This window comes from Anopheles cruzii, chromosome 3, assembly GCF_943734635.1.
Source record: "Anopheles cruzii chromosome 3, idAnoCruzAS_RS32_06, whole genome shotgun sequence".
Taxonomy (NCBI): domain Eukaryota; kingdom Metazoa; phylum Arthropoda; class Insecta; order Diptera; family Culicidae; genus Anopheles; species Anopheles cruzii.
The window spans coordinates 49,570,329-49,591,068 of record NC_069145.1 but is presented as its reverse complement, the minus strand read 5'-3'; the positions used below and the strand labels follow the sequence as shown (position 1 = coordinate 49,591,068).

At 43.4% G+C, this 20,740-nt stretch overlaps 1 protein-coding gene across 1 annotated transcript; it reads left to right on the top strand.

Annotated features, from left to right (window-relative positions):
• The first annotated feature begins 2,651 nt into the window (after nt 1-2,651).
• Nucleotides 2,652-13,364, top strand: LOC128271741 (homeotic protein antennapedia). The gene is made up of 3 exons (XM_053009369.1): nt 2,652-3,164; nt 3,232-3,448; nt 13,117-13,364. The coding sequence occupies exons 1-3, from the start codon at nt 2,652-2,654 to the stop codon at nt 13,362-13,364; spliced, it is 978 nt and encodes a 325-aa protein (XP_052865329.1).
• Nucleotides 13,365-20,740: the final 7,376 nt, after the last annotated feature.

The window sequence follows — 20,740 nt, the reverse complement described above, 5'->3', positions numbered from 1 at the left end:
GTTAGTGTTTGCATCGTTAAGGCGAGTGAAGACGGCACCGACATCACTCTATGGGGAAGTGAACTGTTTTAGTTCATGTTCGCTTCAGCTTAAAAGAGCCCTGATGCTACCAGTATATGTTTACTCGCTTTAAATTCAATTAAGTTTAATTAAATCAAATGATGAATGTGGTTTTTTGGGATATGCCATACGTTATCTTAGGTCATATGATCACTCCAGTTGGCCAGTTGGCCTGTTCTTAGAGGTAGTGACAAGAATCGGGAATGGTCCACCACCTAAAATGGTAAATACGTCGACTGATAAATGGAACCTATTGGTTTTGAGGGGAAGGACCTTGATTTATGGACGAGTCCGACCAGCATTACTAGGCAGAGAATCTCTACAAACACTGAGAATGCAACCAGTCCATTGGACAAATCTCTTTGTCTGTTGGAACATTTCTTATTATATTGCGCAATCATGCATTTCTGATGACTAGTTGTGATATCAACGCGTTCAGAACCAGATAAGCTAAATGCTGAACAACAAGTAATGAGTATGAATTTGATCAGGTTTTGAACACTAAAAGTGCCGTGACTGCTTCGGCTTCATTTTAGCCAACGGCCGTGTTCTGGTAGAGCGTTCAGTATTTTTACTTATTCATTGTTATGGTTTATTTCTTCTTACGGCTCAGTTTTGCATTAAATCGAGTAAAATGTTTACATGCTGAAAGATCTGCCACTCTATTTATCATTGTGCTTAATAAATTCTTCTGTCTGCTGTCGTTCCTAGTCTCGGGGGGCCAGCGGAACCACGAGAAAATTCTATTAAGAAGATCAGTAATCCCTCTGCAAGCATGGCTTCATTTGGCGGCGCTGGCCGTGGTTTTGGGTGTGTGCGATTGCGCGAAACTCCCTACGCACGGTAATCCTTGGGCGTAATTATGATTATACGCTCGCGCTGGCTGCACATTGAATGCATTGAAGACGCTATGGCTCATCGCTTCTCATGTGGGTAACAAATCTCGAAAATAACATGAAATGAAATTAGTCACTTTCACGAGACCAGCCTGTCGTGGCGAACGTCCAATGTTGACGTTGGCGCAGCCAAAATGCTACGACTGAGATGCGGCAGTAGAACCGCTTCCTTCGGATTCGTCTTCTGCCATCGGATTTTGTAATTGTACCACTATGAACATCGGTCTTTCATTTATGGATCCTGGCGATATTCTAATGTTAGCCGGTATGTTACTGTCTCAGCTTTGCCACGGCTGACGGTGCATCACCTAGACCTCGTAAAAGAATACAGTCACTCGGTTCTGTCTAGATAATTGAACGGTACGGACTCTCGCGGCGATGTTTTTAATTTTCTTTGACATACTACATGAGAAAAGTTTGTAAATGTCGCCCCGTGTCCGTCTGGAAGAAACATGTCGCCGCAATGTTCGAAACGGCGAAAGCAACGAAATTTAAAAATGAAATACAAGCCGCGAGTAAAGACGACGAAATCGGGACTAATGTGATAGCGTTTATCGTTACCGAACCTTAACAGGTTATTTAAGCAATCTTTAGTCATCATCACAAACCTTAGTTATCGTCATACTTTAATAAATACATCTTGATTCTTGATTACAGATGAGATTAATTTTGGTGTTTTGTATAAATGGTCGTTGACGCAGAACATTTTAAAAAGCACCAGCTTTTAGTTGATTTTATGAGTTTTCTTTACGTTCGTTGAAAATACCGCACTATGAAAGAAAACTTGCCTCAAACCCATATAACAGTTTTACACGACCATCGTTTAACTACGTTTTTCTTTCGATTTCGTTCCAGATCCAGATCCTGACTCTTCGTGAAACGCATTTTACGTAATAGCGCTCAATCGATGTGTTTTGATGAGCTGACCTGAACCGGCGCCGGGAGCTTTAGCGTTTAGTTTCGGTTTTTAGTCGACTGTACTTCTTCTTGGTTTCGATCAGCCTGCTGCTTCCAATCCAGTTCCGTGTGAAAACAAGTCAACACTCGATTGGCAAAGACGCTATCTACTGATTGGCTTACGTCACGAACGATCGCATGAGCACCGGTCTCGTTTGTGTGCGGCTCTATTTAGTTCACGCTACCGTCTGTCGCCCGATTAAAGCTCGGTCGCCTGATTAGAGACCGGCCGAGACCAGAACCATGCTTTTTGCGATGCGATATCATAGCTGAATAAGTTCCTGTAGTCCTATGTATCCTGTTCGTTTGTCGGCCGTAGCAATCCCTGCTAGTAACACAACACACTAGAGAAGTGCTCTTGGACGCATACTCTCGATCGGGCTGCCGGATTCGGTCCATACTGAGTGCTCTGGCCGCTTTCTCAGATCGCAACACATCCTTTGCCCGGACATCAAGCAAACCAAATTGAAGATACAAGCTGTGCACTTTTTGTGATATTTTTTGTAAAACAAACCCCGTCAGAGAGAGAGAGAGAGATAGAGCCCGTCGTGTCCTCAATGTACCATAACAACAACGATCGAGAGCAAACCAAAGGCGACATTTGGTAAAGAGAACTGACCTAATCTAAGCGGAACTCAGAGCCGGGAGGCCAATCGAACCAACCGGAAAGAAAACGATCACAAGGTTGGTCGTGGGTGAAGTAATAGTTGGCGCGATAAACAAAGATAACCATTCACCATGACTATGAGTACAAATAACTGTGAAAGCATGACGTCATACTTCACCAATTCCTACATGAACTCCGACATGCACGGCCACTACCCGGGGACGGGCGTCGACGGGCTGGACACGAGCCAGCAAATGTACAGCCACCACAATCAGACCCACGCCAACCAGGCCAATATGCCTCCGTATCCGCGGTTTCCGCCGTACGATCGGATGGGTTACTATCAGCAGACGATGGATCCGGCCGGGTACGCGCGTGCCGATAGTCCGTCGAGCCAGGTGGGTGGTGTGATACCTCCGCAAACGAATGGCAATCCTTTGCAGCAAACGCAAGTACAACCGCAGCAACAGCAACCAATCGTTTACGCAAGCTGTAAATTACAGGCCGCCGTAGGCAACGGCCCAACCGGGCTGGGTACGTACGGGGCAGAGAATGGATCTCCTCCGCTCGAGCAGATGGGCCATCATATGAGCACGGCGCAAATGACAATACCTCAGCACCACATGGGCCACGCACAGGGACAGGTGAGTGCGAAATGTCTCGCGTAATCAGGAAAGGGCACCCACCACCAACCCGCGTACCTCGTTCCAGGAATGCTATCCGGAGCAAGTGCATCAAAATCCGCAGCACATGGGCATGTACGCGAACGCGGCCGGCGGGCCCCCGGGGGTCGTGCCACAACAACCGCCAAATATGATGCACCAACAACCTCCCCAACTTCACCAAGGACAACAGCCACCGCCAAATAGTCAGAACGCCAACTCCGGCTTGCAGTCACCGCTATATCCCTGGATGAGGAGTCAGTTCGGTACGTAATCTTATCGGAAGAATGCTACAGAAGATTCCTGCCTTGGACTTGGACTTTGTGCTAAATATTGTTCGGCACCAGATGTTCTATTTGTATTGAGACACATTTACCCAAAGCTGCTAACTATTTTACATGTAACCGATCTCCAGTTCCTAATATGCTTTTAATTTCTGTGCTTCACATGAAGAATTACTATTGTTTTCGTGTCTCTTTTATGGACGATGTTCCACTTGCTCTGGAGATCTGACAGATCTCCAGTTGGTGCTCTCCTGCAGAAGGCCCATCTTTTCTGTACCTTTTCGAATGCGGAATAAATGCGCAAGAGTATTTTGTCCTGCGGCAGAAAAGCCGAAGAAAGTAAAACTTTTGAGTACCCGGCAAAGGTAATCTGAAATGTCCAACATGCTTCAAATAGTACTGAAAACTACAACATTTACAGACCTTTCCAATGCCATCAGAAAATGCACACCTTCTTCAACATGACTGGGCGAAGCGGTACGAAAAACAACAGAAAAAATCAAAAACAAGGCAGAAGAGTTGAAGCCGGAGCGCTCCAGAGAGCGGCCCATCGGACCTGAAGCTGCACTACGAGATTAATGAAATGAAATTAATTTTAATTCCATTTATTTCATACGCCTTGTGTAGCGCCGTCAAAATTTGGGTCCCCGTCTGGACGCCGCCAAAGCTAGAGGGGTGCTACTTTGATCTTGCTACAGTTTTGAGCATTTTTTTTCTCTGTTATCTTCTGTTTAAAGATGCTTTCCTTATGTATGGTTCAAAAGTCGAAAATTGGCACCTTTACACTTTCCACGGAGACTAATTCCACATCACCTTGGATGGTATGTGATCAATTTTCTTGCCAAGAATGAGTTCTGCAATTAATTTCCGGCGCACAGTGTCGAAGTACACAGAACAAGAACTGTTTTGAAATTATATTACGATTATTGACTAATCTACCTTCTATTTAGTTTCACGTCCTGTGCTCTGATACTTGTGGCAAGGCACGCCAGCTGCCCCTCGGTACACCCGCCCGTACGTTGCCCCGTACGGCTAGCGGCCCGTGGCCTCGGTGGAAGTATGTGAGAAATACTGTGCATTAATGCGTATCAACCGGAGCGCGTCAAAATGGCTTCCTAATGATTTTTTAATTTTATGCTTCTCGATCGTCCATCTTCTACCGAGCCACCGAGCGTCCGTTGACGCCCCATTACCGTGGAAAAAGATCATCTACCATACTCGTTGCCATGGGCCGAGCCTACGCGGCCACTAATTATATTTGTGTTGCCGTTGATGGCTATGATTGACAGGTTTTAATTTCATTGAAGTACAGCATTGAAATGCAGCACTGGCCGAACTCGCCTATTCCGCTTCGGCCGGGCATCGTAAGAAGAAGGAGCACATCCAAATCCAGTCCTGCGATCAGAGATCATTAATCATCGGAAGGCTGCAATCGCCGGGCTGCGGTTAACTATGAAAGTTCTACAAAATACAACTCATCCTTGTAAGACCAGCGAAGGCCACGATAAAACCATTTTTTTCCTTTTCGACAAGAACGCTTTTGGCTAGCCAATCCGAACACGGTCGGGTCGGTGATTTGACTAGAAGTTAGGAAGACGGAATCCATTTTGAAATGGGAAAACACACTTGAAACTTTACGAACAATCTCTCATAATGAACAATTTTATGTTCATTTTTATATGAACGATTGGACTTGTTTCCTACCTTCCTTGAACCCAATTATTCGTTTTACATCCAGCATAATAGTAATCAGCATCAGTGTGAGTCGTAGCGAGGGAATCCTTTAACGTATCGAACAATGTTAACGAGCGATTCAGTGTTATTCCATTTGTAGCTACCTCTCAGAGGGTTTTCATTACGCATTTCTTTGTTCAACAAATCAACGAACGGTTAAAAACTTTCGCCCATGCTTCATGGAATTTCTCAACAAAAAGATCCTTTGCACAGTGTGCCGATAGCCGATAAAGTGTAATATTCTAAGTTCACGCCAGGAGGCACTTTCGGGTTACTTTCGCTTGCATTCGGTCACTTTCGCTTGTGTAACTAACTATTGCTTCGTGTCGAATTGCGTCCGTCCGTCTGGGACTTTTATCATCCCAAACTGGTTCAGCAAGGGGCCGAAGAGCGGACCATAATTATCACGCTGAGGCAACCCGGGCCCGGGCCACCGAGAATGTGCTCTACTTTTACCCGATCGTTCGGGATTTGTGTGGGGTTTTTGCTTTGCTTATCCTTTGCACACAATGTCGTCTCCCGGCGAGGACCGTCGGCGGTGTTCTTTCGGAGGTCTGTGACCGACTGTGCTGCGACGTCGGACATCGAATTCATTTGCAATTGTGCATTTATCCGTCTACAATGTAGGAGAAATGGCTCCGGGCACCTTCTGTTTCGGCCCGTGGAACCTAAGGAGTTGGTTGACAAGGGTGTCCCCGTCCCCTGTTGGTTCATTTGCATGCTTCAGTTTCCAGTCGTATTTATGGCGTAATTTACAACACTTCGCAGGCCCTCGCAACGAGTTTGCGAAAATGTGCACAATACTGCACAACGCTCTTTTGATAGGCATTTGCCGGTTATTGGAAAGTTTGAAAACAAACCCGACCCACGGGTTGACGAATCAGTGCGATGCGACGTTTTCGCTTCCATCCGGGGCCAGTATTGTAAAACTTTTCTACGGCTTGACGGAAAACCACGACTAGAGAGAGCGGTGAGGTAGCGAAACGCGTAATCCTAGCTATTCATTGCAAGATTACACTCGGACATGACGAAACAGAGCGCTGCTGCCCGGAGACGTGATTGCGTTTCGATCCTCACCTTGGCAGGTTGCGAAACGCAAGCCTCTTTGGCCTCGACACGCATCACGCAGGACGACACATCTTCAAGTAGAAAGTCTTAAAAAGTCATCAACCGAAGCTGCAGATAAGGCCGAACAGTGTGATGTGCCAACCCAAGAGCGCAGCGCACTTGATTGCCGTGACCGATAGCTATCAAGCATCAAAGATTCCCGTAGGTCCTTGGCCAGGCGTTCCTTGTGAGACATTTCGCATGTCCAACGCATGCGAAATAGATTCTGGGGGCTGCCCCCACGTAAGGCAGGGCACTTGACTTGTATAAATAATTCATTTTCCTTCCGAAAGCGATCAGCATTCCATTCGACAGCTTCCCAGACATTTACCGAAGAATTGCCAGTTCGAGCAAGGAATGGATTTTCTTAGCGAGCGTCTCTACCGACGAAGGTGTGCTCGCTGAAAGCCAAAGATGCTCCCGGCCCGGGGGGGCTGGACACAGAATGGCAGATTTCCTCCCGAGGCTGGTGGAAGTTCGGTGAAAAATCGCTTTTGATTGTGTTTCCGATGTTGATAAATGCCGCCATAGGCGTCGGTTCTAAGAGGGTGTGTGCTGGTGGTGTATGCTTGCGTGTCACACGCCCGGCACATGCACACAAGACTGCGGCACAAGGTGCGTAAAGAAGTCGATACTTTCACGGCATGCGTCATAAGAGATCGGTTCTTCAATGTTATCAAAGACCGAGCATCAACTGTTTCCTGTCGATTGCCGCGCAGAAGAAAGAAAAGAAAGTGCTTCCGATCGTCCCAAGCATCCATCTTTTCCCAGTTCCGGCCTTAGCAGGCTTAGCTCAGGCGGTAGGCGAAGACTTTTCGATATTTTTCACTGTCACACGGCGGCGGCGTTTGCCCGCAAGAAACAATCGCTGAGGCGAAGGGAAATGGGAAAGACTGTGAAAATCTTCTAGGCCTACTCTTTCGCTCACCGTTCAGACCGGCTTGCTGCTGTTCCTCTGTTACCTACGCTCGTCGCCGGAAGACCACACCGCCTAGAGCTCGGGGAGTAGAAAAAAGTCCATGTCCCACACGATTGAAGAACCGTAAGGGAAGAGCAACCAAACGAATGTAGAGAAAGGAAAACTCGGATCGAACGCCTTGTAGTAGAGGAACATATTTTTCACTTTACTCCACGGATCTTGTGGCTGAAGGCGGGGAAGAAAGTGGCCAAGGGCAGGATTAAAAATTTGTATCTTTCACATGGGTGTAACGTGACGCGTAAGCTGTAAGGGAATCACAAGGAACACATGTACATGGACCTCACAAAGACCTTAAAGTCATAATTGTCTCCAAAGTACCCACCGCAATGTCTTAAACGAATGTTGAAATCCTGATAAATAAATTCTGAAAGTTGCATCATGCAAATATCTCATTGTGAGATAAAATCACGAATTCGACAAGCTTTCAGCAAATAAATAGAAAAACAAGTTAGAAATGGCCTCTGCTCAAACCTTAGAGCGCGTTTTCAATATGTCACCCTTCAGTGCGATGATTTCTACACTCCACTTTCACGCAATCAATGGCCTTACTCAAAGAAACTTCATTCACAGACGCTGGCTCCTGGCTCGTGGGATAAACCTATGTTCCTAAAGTTTCGTCGTCATGACGGCTTGTTGCTGAAAATGCAAACTCAACCAGCCAAAATTTATTATTGATCGTTATCTGTTCTCCGCAGAGTTTCCACACCTCGCCCTAGCTCTCCGCTGCTCTCTGGCGACGTGTCCAAATGGTGCCGTGGCTCTTGGCGATGGCATACGAGATGAAAGGGGATGATGACACCGACATCAGCTTCTCATTGCGAGGTGGGAAGTTTTATTCAGCCACTTCTCTCTGCGCTTAGCGCCGGTGCCAGTATTTTTTAAAATATGGCCCACTTGTTGATGAACTTTCCCTCTCGTTTTGCAAACGAGAGCGGCCGCCACGAGAGCCTTCATGCAAAAGTATTTGCTGAAGTGGGGCCTTTCTTGTGCTCCTGCTCCTTGTTTGGCGATGTTGACTCGCTCCCTGTGAAACTTCGTTTCTTTCTTCGGTAACGATGTTTGTTTTAAACTGGGATTTATCTGGGATCCAACATATTTCGGAATACACTCTTCACTCTGGCGTCGTATGCAATCAAAACTATACGAAATTGTCAATCCTCAACTCAATGGGTAAACAGTATCTCTGTGAGTTGATGTTTGTTTGAAAACGTGCTTTGTGGAAAACAAACTGTTTGAAACTAATATCATCACTGGCAACACTTTGTACACGAGCACAAATACGAAGGTCGGAAGATGTGTCAAGAATGAGATTGCATAAAGTGGAAAACATATTCAACAAAGTGAACATGTCTACGGTGGTCGACGGTGGTCAGTGTCGCGATTTTTATGTTACCAATTATTTCCTGCGCCACTGGACTTACAGATCACTCGCTATTGGTGCCCGTACCGGTGAGTTTAAGCACAGTGCGTACGAGATTGAGTAGACACCGTGTATGTTGCTAATGTTGGTGATACATTTTACTTTAGCTCTCAATTTCCTGCAATTTTTCCCGATTTACTCATTGCTGCCTTTGAACCGTTAGCTCTTGAGCTCACAGCGAGCACAGCTCCTTGGTCCAGGTAATATGGCCGTGTGCAAGAAATTGGATCCGACAGCATGGCACAGCCATAGGCAGTTCCAAACCGCAGAAAAAGGCTTACTGATTTGGCATGAATTAGGTTTTTCGAGTTTCTATTTGGGACCGAAAAGTGCCTAAGCAAAGAGTGCCTCAAATGAAACCATTTTGAAGACGCATAGGCGAAGGAAAATAAAATTGGTTTTGTATTTCCCCATGCAGTTTCGCAACCAATTTTTACAAACCCGAATAGGCCAATATTTTTGACAGATGCAAGAATAGATTTTCAGTACATCTCTTTTTGATAAATCAACTTAAAAATTCGTTTATCAATAAAAAAGTATGGTGGGTTCGAGTTCGAGTGAACCGGCTGAAACGAAGGACTCAGTTGATGGGTGAATGGAGGATCGATAATTCCAAAGCGAAACGTCCGAAAGAAAAAGAAAATGGTGGATAAAGTCATTATGCATGAATTGAAATAAAGACATTTTTCAAACTGCCGCTGCCGAAGGTAACAAAGAAAGCGGTTTCAGCTAGTTCATGCTGAACGTTGTTTCAGAGCCACGTTTTATGGTGCTTTCGACAAAATTTTGATGGTTTGTTGAAAAACACAAAATAGTTGATGTTGTAAAAATAAGGAACAACGTATGGAATGTTTTGCTTATGTTTAATGTAATGAATATGGTCGGCTTTTCATACCACAGTTGTACATATTCTACAGTTTTGTTACTTATTCACATCGTTTGTATGTATATCGGCCGGCGAGTGATCGGCCACACAGAGTAAATACACTTTGCCCTGATGCCGTTGCAACTTTCATAATGACATCACTTAGTACACGGTGCTTCTAGCGCTCGTCAACGCTCCAAACAAACAAAACCACACACACACGCACACCGCACATCCCCTAATACCCCCTTTGTGCCCCTGTGATAGCCAGGGGCCGCCAAGATCGCCATAGTTGTATGTTTAATACGATTTTAATTACTTTCATGATCGTGATTTCCCTGGGAAACAACGATTGCGCACAGTTTAATGCCCGTGCCCGGCAAACGGGCGAAGCATTCCTCCCTCGGCCCTTGATTATGGCGTTATTAAATATTCATTTCTTGTGCACCCCGCTCACGGGACTCGTTTGCACCCGGCTCTGCCGGGGTAACGAAATTGATTCCACGCCTAAAAAACTCGTCATTGTAAATGTACCTTCCTGTCATTTGTATGATTACTTTTTAATCCTTTCCTTCGAGGCCTTGTGTTTGGCTGGTCTTCGGTTGAAATTTTGCAGCGCTATTCACCTAAAATTTCCGCAGCGTGTTGTGGCCTTTGGGATTCGTAATAACAGGCGCTCTGCATCACCCTGGCCTGAATCGAAACCAAATAGGTGGCAAGAATGTCAAATGAATGCACAATGTGTACAGTCACCCCTTTTTCAGCCCAACCAATCGGGGTTCATACACATGAATGTGCAACCTGCAGTATATATTTTCAGTTCCTTGTCTATTTGTATATTATTCCATTCCCATTTCAAGTCCATTGTCGTCGGCATGTGTTAATGAGGGACTCAAAGCGAAGCAGTGCCTCTATCGCGGTGCCCAAAGTTGTTTTTTAGAGACCAACCTATCTAAGAAAAATGTGTGTTGTATGTTTTTGCGTGTATGCGTTTTTTTCTAAACATATCTGTGTGTGTGTGTGTGTGCTGGTTTGGTGGCCACTTTCTCCATCTGCTTTCTTATTTTGGGCCATCCTTCGGATAACCGTCCTCCATCATTGTGGCCCGCCATTCTAAAGGATGGGACGGCTAGCTTTGACGCGAGGAAAAAAAGCAAGTCCTTGAAGATCCTTCGTCTCGCGTCGGAAAGGGCCGACGGAAAAGATCAGAAAAAAATGCAAGCGAAAAAGAGAAAAAGAAAAAGAAATTCCCTTCCAAAGGAGCACCACCAACCAACTGAAGATGAATAATAAGCAGCAAAACCGAGCGGAATCGACGAGAAAGGCCCTTTAAGTCTTGGCGCGTACGAGAAGGGTACAGGTTTCGGTCCGTCCCAGGAAACGGCCCCAGCTTCACGAAGACACTCTGGGATGGATGTCGGAAGAAAGGTTTGGCGAGCTCAAGCACCCATATCAAAAGATTTGACAGCTGACTGGAGCATGAACAAGAGCTCTCTTCGTTGGTCCTCCTCCGGCAGGTCCCTTCTGTCCAGTGCGTTATCCGTCTCGTTTTCCGTGTGCAGCTCAGGATGGGGCCATGGATGTTTCGCTCTTTATCACGCGCACAGCAAGACGGTTTCGAAAGCGGAGGCTAATCGAAAACATGCAGGACTAACCACCCAACCATCATCGCCGGTTTCGCGGCCGCTGGTCACCGGGAACAAAGTGTATCAAATAGAACGAGAAAGATAGCACCGAGAAAAGCGCTTTGCGGAGAAAATCCTTATAAAATAGTAAGAAAAACTACAATAACTGAATATTGCGAAACCGGAATAAAAGTTTTCACTGGGGACGTGATGAGGGATTCGGCTGCTCTGTGCTGTAACAGGCTTTCCTTTGTCCCCTTGTCTTCGATCAACTTTCAACTCCCACGTACACAACTTCGGCACCCTTCGGTACATGCACCGCGATTTGGGCCAACTTTTGCGTGAGATTCGACAGTGCGAAAAAAAAGTTGATCGTTTTGGGGCTCCACGGTTCGCTCCTGCGCCATCGTAACGATCTGCGGACGGTTCTTTGAGCTATCGTAAACGGCATTTTCATCTTTTGTCTTGCCCTACCGTTTCCATGTTGCCCGATCGGGAGCGGTGAATAGGTAATTAGAGTGTCCAACGACCGACGAACCGACGACGGAGCAGCCGAACGGTTGCAGTGGGGCCAAACAACAGCCAAACAAAATTCCTTAATGGCACATGAAAGCAGACTGCTAGAGTGTTTCAAGGGTGTAAGGGAACTGGGGAGCGAGGGTAGCAAAAAATCGAATTATCCATCATCGGAAATCTCATTTCCACTGTTCTCATGCACACGCTCTCATTGCCCCGGCCATGGCTAGCCGGGAAAATGGACTGAAATTCGGCATTAATTTGAAATCTCATGCTCATTGCTAGAAAGGCGAGTGTACCCGACGAAACCATCATCATTCGGTTACAGCATTTCCTTGACGCGTTTAATGTACCGGCGCTCTAAGCCGACTGCGTTAAATGATATCCAATTAGGGAGAAAATTCGGTAGAAAATAGATTTTCACCTTTTTCTCTCCCGTGATTTGAAATCTTAATGAAAGCCACGCATACGGCCACCTTTTCAATCAATTTGGTTTTCGTTTATGTTGCAGTTATATGTCGCGGTTTCCCAACCGTGATCAAAGCGCGCAGCCTCTACATGGGGCCTAATGGATACGAACTCTAATTATAATGTCGTTAGAGGCTTACATTTTGCGTTCGTGTTGTATTGTATGGCTGTGAAAAAAGATAAATTGAACTGATTAAGGCATACATCAGTATAACGTAACAGCATCTAGAAATGTTTATACAGAAATGTTGCTGATACAAGTGGATTTAACGTTACCGTAATAGGGTCCTGTATAAAAAGAACCAAAATGAACCGAATGGCTTGAGCATAACTCTGTGACGATTACTATTAGTTTACTATTGAATTTAAAATCTAGATGTGTTTTAACTATTATCCTCATGTTCTGCTGGTTGAAATGTAATGGCTTTGTGTGAACTATCATATTCTCTTCAAATTCTGATTCTATTAAATGGATATCAATGATTTCGGCATGTATTGATGTGAAGGATTGAACGTTGGTTTGAAGTCCAACGCCGGTTTAACACCTCTATAGTTTTATATAGCCTCAAAAAGCAAATATTTGCGAGCACAACGTATCTCAAAGGCTTTTGTGTGTACTGTCAATCCATATGTTGGATGGGTCCTATGGGCTATGATTCAATATCCTTTCATTTCCTCATTGATAGGTAGAACAATAGCTAACATACTAGCTGAGTGTTAAACATTTTTTGAAACGGTCGTAATTAGTCTAATCCATAACCAGTCATATGCAATAATCGTAGTTGAATATTTTACACTGAAGATATGGTTAATTAACACCACAACTGAGAGAAACCAGTTCTTTTTATGGGAAAATTATTGTGATATTTTTCTAGCATTGATTGTAAAGGACCGTTTACACTTCGGTTTTAATTCGGTATTCTTGTATTCTTTCAGAGCGAAAACGTGGTCGACAGACGTACACAAGATACCAGACACTGGAGCTGGAAAAGGAGTTTCATTTCAATCGTTATCTAACTCGACGACGAAGGATCGAGATCGCGCACGCACTCTGTCTAACGGAACGCCAGATTAAGATCTGGTTTCAAAACCGACGGATGAAATGGAAAAAGGAAAACAAGACCAAAGGAGAACCGGGCTCAGGCGACGAGAACGATATGACACCGCCACAATCTCCGGCATAAAAGTTGGAGCATACCAGCAAGAAGTAATCATCCCACTCTCACAAAGTCAGCGATGGCTAAGGTGAGCTTTTACGTTACATGTGCTTGCAATTTCTGAGAATCTGATACCTCCATTGTTTGATCACTGGTCGAAAAAGCTTCGCGTTCCATATACAATACGAATAGAAATGTGTTAGATGTAATGGGCTGAATAGGTAGCCAAATTAAGATGCATTGCATGAGAGAGGAGAGGGATACAAATGATTTGACTGTGCTTCGGTTGAAACGATCAAAACTTGTTTTGTTGGAGTGCAAATTCGACGTGTAGCAGCGTATCACGACCTTTGAACACAAAAGCATATAATCAACCCCTACAAAAAACGTCCTGAACATTTATTTCCGTGTTATATTACTGGGCGAAGATAGAAATTGCAAACTACATTGTAACTAAATCAACTTATGTGACCTCAAACTTAATTTTAATGAATGAAAAACAATCTGGATAATAAAAAAATAAAATAAACGCAACAAAGAACTCACATCCGTTCGAGTGCGTCTATACAAAATAGTAGGAAATCGTGCAATTTCAAAACTATTGCACTGCTAGTAGACGAAACGGCCAGAAAGTGTAGTAATCATCGGACAGGATCGATCAAATTGGGATGAGAGACAATTCCAACTACACGTTACGTACAAAGCTGTGCTAAAACTCTTCAAATGACATTTCACGGCTCGGACAGCGGCAATTTGGGTACTAGACAAAACAAGTAAACACTGGGGAGAGCAACATTTATATACAAAATTGCATGCACTATGCAGAGGAGTCGAGTCTAAGACAAAAACATTGCATGTTTTATATGTTTGATAAGAGAACAAATCTCGAGCTAGTATTTCAAAGAAAACATAGAATGAAAGCGAATCAAAGCGAAAAGAAACGAACAATTGAAATTAGTTTTAGAAAGCTGTCTTAGTTGCCTCAAACAAACTACCATTTGAGAGAGAGAAACAATTGTTTTTGAAAATTGAACAGTTGAAGTATATTGGAAACGTAATAGACGAAAATGCTTGCTACTAGTACGCCATTCAGGGAAAAGATTTAAAGATAATTTGTGGTTTTCCTAATTCGAACGACCATATTTAGTTTTCTCGTATTTCATATGGTTTTACAGTACGGAAACGGTAATTTTTATTTCCATCAGAACATTTCAGAAGCGTTTGATACAATGTGGCACACTCACCGAAGTACGGAACTTGGAAGGTACAGGACAGAAGAGATACAAGATAGTTTCAAAATAGGCTTTCTTCAATTATCCCCATACCTGAAGAGATGTTGGCTAGAATTGGAGCGAAATGCTGAAAATGTAACTTTATTTGCAATAAAAACGCTTACGTCTTGCAGCACATTAACGGTACATCGCAAGAATATCCAAACACTTCATACCAAAGTCAATAGTATAATGTTTGTTTGTAAGTCCCACTCAAGAATCCCACATCGTCACTTTCATCGTCACCGATTTCATTCTTTGAGCAAAAAAAGCCCTTTCTTCACTTATAAGCTGTAATAATGCAATCAGTCAACCAACGTTTGCTGCAAGTATTTAGTAGTATTGGCTTGAAACACATAGTCGGACTTAACTCATCATTTTTTTTTCATTAACTAGTTTTGGTTTGTTTTTCGTTTTAAATAAATAGCCCCTGCGTACGAAAGTTTATTTATTAATCAGCTTATTCACTCATTGTTAACTAGTGAAAAGAATAATTATTGATTGCGTTTAAGGTGCACAAGGAAGGCATGTCCATCGCATTTATCGTGACTGGGGTTTGTGTTGTCATAATGTATTAAACATACCCAGCAATTGGTTTTGGAGCGTGTACGATAATACATGGGATTACTAAACAAAGTCAAATCTTACACTGGATCAATACAAAGTCCAAACTATTGACCTAAAATACGTAAACGTTGTATACGATTTTCCACGAGAAACAGGACTCAAACGAAACGGCCGTAAAAGAAAAACATGAATGCAAAAATCAAAGAACTATATTTAAAAATCAAGGAATGTTCTATCTACCGCACAACCGCTACAATGATGAAATTTAAGCTGATGAAATATATAAAATTAGATTTAAACAACGCAAAACAATGTAAAAAGTACACTTTGAAATTGAAAAACAACGAGGAAAATTATTTGAACAAAACATGAATACAACCAGTGAAAGGAAGCAAAAAACAATGAATCGCGAAATCAAATAATTAACAGATAGATAAATAATACATTACACGATGATATCCAAATACGTACGCGATGGTGCATCGCCATTAGTGCAAACAGCAAAGAATGAAAATAGTAGTAACTTATAAACACATATGGATAAACTGTGTAGATGAAATGAATCGCGGTACGCTACTGTGGGAAAACATGCCTACAGGAAAATAAAAACAGAAGCACTGAAAAAGAGAATACCACATACAACAAGCTTTACGAGGTGGTAAAGTAAAATACCTATTAAAAGAAAATGATACTGACGATCGAACCGAAAATGATTTCGTATTTTACAAAGAATAACGTGTCCTGCTAATTAGAGATACCCGGACAGCCGGACGAGTTGGATCCACGCTACATTACGTTGGATACGACCGTGTAAAAACAAAAACTTTGGACCTAACGGTTGAAACAACTGACCGACAGCTTCCTTCCCACAGGAACAGGTCCTTTTCGCGATTTGTTTTCGGAATAGATTGGTGAAAACGAGTTAAATAGGTGATTTGGATCTACTGCTGAAAAAAATGAGTGTGTGAAAACTGAGATGGAAATGTGCGTAAATATTTAATCTTAAGGTGTAAGTTAATCTCGCAGCAAATACCAACCTTCAGTGAAACTATAAGAATGAGCATTCATTCTGGCGTGCCGCGGATATTGCAGATGAAAACACGCGTTTCCTTTAACACGTTACGAGATTACTGGTCTAAAGAAAAAGCAAACGTACTTCATACGAAGAATAAAACTCAGCCAGTCAACAAACACAATTGTAACTAGATTTGTACATACAAACACGACAAGAAAAGGAAAAAAGGCTAAAATAAAAACAAGAAACATAAACTTAAATCATTTTCCAAATATCCCAACGGCTCAGTGCAGGCCAAGGAACTAAACCACAGCGCACACATCAAACAGCAGAAGCAAGCTACCATCTCACAAACGGAATATTGTCTCACCTTCCAATAATTGATACATCTCATGAGCCGTTTGCACTGTCTTGATGATGAAATTGAAAAATTAACACTTACATGCCCGAGGCCTGCCCGATATGTTGATTGATTAATTTCATTGCGATTTTATTTTCCAATCATTCATACGGCCGATCGAAATTGGTCTTCAATCGGTGCAATTGCCAGTTCGCGATTGCGATTGCTAAGTTTGCTTCCAATTTCATCCGCTGGCAGCAAACATTTTCGTTCCCTGGCCAGACATCGTTTATCTGAAGCGGCCAGTGCCTTTTTGGCAGGAACTCGTAGCACCGGCAATCTCGGGTGCCATGGATCAGTGGCTCGTCAATCGGCGCGAGCGAATAAAATATATGAACTGTCCACGGCTTTCGCTATGTCCGAGCTCTTCACTCAACCTCGGCTGCCCTTGGGTGCCATTACGAAATGGGTCTTTCTAAGTTTAAGCCCGCCCGCCTAATCTGAAAGTTTGCTTTGCCTGCTCTTCCTGCTGACCGGTGGCAATAGCTGGTTGTTGCAAGCCAGTTCCTCGCGAGAACAGTGTTTCTATGCCACCAAATTCCTGCGTTAGAAATGTTTGCTGTTGCTGCACACACTTGCGCAAACGTCATTAATGCGGCACGCACACCTTCTTGCCGTTCACGTGCTTCGTCGATTCGTCGATCAACGATGCGCCGTTGCGTCAAACCAGATCGTATCACCGGTGTGCTCGCTTAGATCTCTGCTCCTAGCTATGGCGGAGATCCTCTTACAGCCCGTCGTCTCCTTTACTCATCTAGCTGGCCCGGCCCCTTTGGCGAGTGCATAGACTGTTTCCTGCGCGACATCCCGTCAAGTGTAGGCTTTTTCATAAGCGCGGAACATTCAAGATCCATCACGTCGCTGAATGACATTCCGGTATCCATGGTGTTACACAGTCGTCGGACGTGGTGCCGTTTTTCGTACAGCGCAGAGGGTTATGTGGCAGGATAAAAAACTGTTTTAAAAACTCATTCAAGTGGTGTGGTCGAAGTGGTGGAATCTTGCGAACATTTCCTTAAAACAGACTATATTCGAAAGCGGCACATACAAACCGTTGCTGTTTCTATTCTGTTCTAGTCTCTTTCCGCTTTACTTTTTGTTCAAGTTGTCCTCAATATTACCGAGAGAGATACGATGTTTAGAAATTGATATGAACACAAAACTGATTACTTACTTCGAAAAGTTTGGGCGAGAATAAAAAGCCGTTAGGTAAGTACAAAATTTAAATTAAGCCAACATTTTAACTTTGCTTGTGAAGATCTCTTTTTCTGCCGACGGACCATAACATTGTCACTCACGCGTGTACTGTGTTCCTATCAAGATGGAAAATGTCGGTAAATGTAGAAAGATAAAACAGCGCTTAAGTGAATAGTTTGTTGTTATTTTTTGTATTGCAGATTTTGTGTAATCGTTCTTTTAGATTTTAAGCCTTCGGCTTATGGTCTTGAACGATGAATTTGTGCTCCAAACAGCACCTAATATTTACACCTATAACAATGTCAATGACAATGATTATCATTTTTATTAGCAAGAAGTCGTTTTTAATGATCTTTCTATCATTATATGTAGCAAATCCAGAAAACAAATGCATTTTTATTCTTCAGTCTTCACAAGGATCGTTTAAACTATCATCACTTTCCAATCAAACTTATGGTATATGGTAGAGGATCTATGAAGAATCAATTTTTGATATTGTGCAAATATTGTTTTTATGAGCATTTTTAGCGCTCAATCACCGTTGCTATTCGATAGCTTTACATGCATCGAACGGAGTGGGCGCATTACAACTACATATAAACTCTTTACATAACTTTACGAAGAACTCGTAAACGACCGCGTGCTGGAATGTGCAGGGGTTAAGAAAAAAGGCAATTAAAGTAACTGAAAAGGAAACCACACAAAACTCATGGTCTCGGGACTGCAGCAAATTAGAAAGTTATAGTAGGTAGATCGTAAAAAAATTACAGCGAATACCCCGAACAATCACACGTTCAATAGACTTTAGGTCCCTGAAGATGCTTCACGTAGCGCACTAACGGACGTAGATCTAAAGTTGCTTAATGGTTCTGGACCGATAGAGGTGTCTAGTAATAAAGGAGAAGCCCTAAAATCACCATCATCTGCTGGTATTGCAAGCTGTGGCATCGCATTTTTTCTTTTACCACCTACGTTGGAAATTACCGCCTCCGTTCGGAGCATACATATGCTTCCGGCATATGAGGCATCCGGATCCGGAAGCACTATTCGCATTTATTTTCATTCTATGATGCCCATAGGAACGGTTTTTTCACTTTTATGGCATTTGGTTCCACTGAGGAATGCTGCAGGATGCACAGTGCGCGGGTCTCTCTACTGGTAGTCAGTTATAGTTTCATTTATAATTTTGCCACTGGTGGGCAAAGTTAAAATTCGCTACCCGTGAGCGCCCCAGCGATGTGTGGAACGTCGAAAAGGTTTTTTCAACCGCCAGTTCCGCTGGGACCAGATTAGCTTTATTTTCTACTTAAGCTACAATTCTTCTACTTCACAACACTAAAATTCGGTTTCATTTGCTTACATTACGCTGAACTATGTAAGTCTACACGTATGTGTGCTTCACGGCCGAAGCAAGGACCCTTGGGACAAAACTCGTCAAGCGCATCGTTCGAATCCGAACTCAAAACAGCCACAGTGGCAACAAACGTACAAATATGCTTTCCCGGTGCCTTCATTTAGTCGAGAGAATCCCCGCAAGGAAATTCCGTACCCAGCGTACGAGAAAATGAGCCGTGGAATGAAATAGAACCCAAAGTTGGATACTGCTTTTTCCGAGCCCCCTAACATTTTTGTATGTATGTGCTCTCACCGGCCGTGCCCGACTCCCATGTACTACGACCACCACAGCGTGTCAACTATTGCTTCGCTTTCGGCCACAGCATTCGGAACCAGTCGGTCGGCCGGGCGGTAAGAAAACGGAAGCATCGTAATATAAAATATACACCGAGCCCCAACAGCATTAATCCGAATGACATTTTCAGTTTTTCGCTTTCCGTCCTTTTTAATCCATCAATGTCATTGAGAAAAAATGTTACTATGTATTTTCTATAATATAAAATAATTCTTCTCCGCCGTTGCTGCGTCGCCGAAGACTTTTTTTGTGTTATTCATCTACAATGGGTTCTTGGTTTTCCGTTTTCCGTGGTGGTTTGACACCAGAGCACAACGCAACGATTGGATGTTGGAGAACTCGGAAGTACTTTCTTGTGCTTCAGTTTTATTTTTCGTTCTTCAAATCCCTAGCAACATTTGTAAAGCGACTTTCTGGTCACACGCAGAGGGAAAAGTTTTTACTTTTTCCGATGATAAATCCCGAGAGACGGTACGCAGCGCATCGAAGCTTATCATCGTGCTAGAAAGGAAAAGTATCCAAACGAAGTGAAACCCACCCAAACACATACACTCTTTGTAGCACCTATAATGCGGGTGTCAGGCATCAGACCAGAGGCAGACAGTGAGCTCTTGAGAAAGAATTCTTCAAACAGTTCGCGATCACCGTGTATCCTGTCGACGACAGGAGAGTAAAAGCACCGTAACCCGAAAAGGGCATTAGAAGTTCGCTGGTAAATAAGAGCTGATATCGCGTTTCACCCTCGTGGTGCTGAAGGAGACTCCCTTATTCGCACCTCTTACTCATTAGCTCTCCGTGGGGAGTGTTACGAGGTTCACATGAGCCAAGTGGGCTTAGAAAATCTACCCTCGATGATAGATTTCCCTCACTCAGTGCCGCTGATATCCTCTCGGTCGGAAAACAGCCCCCTTTTAACGGCGGAAATCACGTAATGGTGTAAGTGCGTCAAACGAATGTCCTTTTCCTTCCTAATTCCTTTGTAGGAGGAGGAGCGTACGCAAACTCAAGCGGGTCCTTTCAATAGTCACTTAAAACAACAGTGTGGCCTAGCCACTTTATCGTGGGATCAGCCCCATAGCGGAATGTTTTTAATTGAATCTATCGGGCGAGGGAGAGCCACAATTAATTACAGTTTGAATAATTCTCGGAAGTTGGTGCATATGCTTTATGTTGTTTAAAATTCTACGACTTAATAGAAAATATGGAAAGCGTCTTCAATTGCGATGATTGAAAAAAACGTTGTTAAATATGATAGTGACATAG

What these genes read in the sequence shown, in the direction of transcription:
- LOC128271741 (XM_053009369.1), top strand. Translation starts at nt 2,652, where the DNA reads ATGACTATGAGTACAAATAACTGTGAAAGCATGACGTCATACTTCACC. An exon ending in TGGGCCACGCACAGGGACAG is followed by an intron (nt 3,165 to 3,231) that starts GTGAGTGCGAAA and finishes ACCTCGTTCCAG; the next exon opens with GAATGCTATCCGGAGCAAGT. An exon ending in CTGGATGAGGAGTCAGTTCG is followed by an intron (nt 3,449 to 13,116) that starts GTACGTAATCTT and finishes GTATTCTTTCAG; the next exon opens with AGCGAAAACGTGGTCGACAG.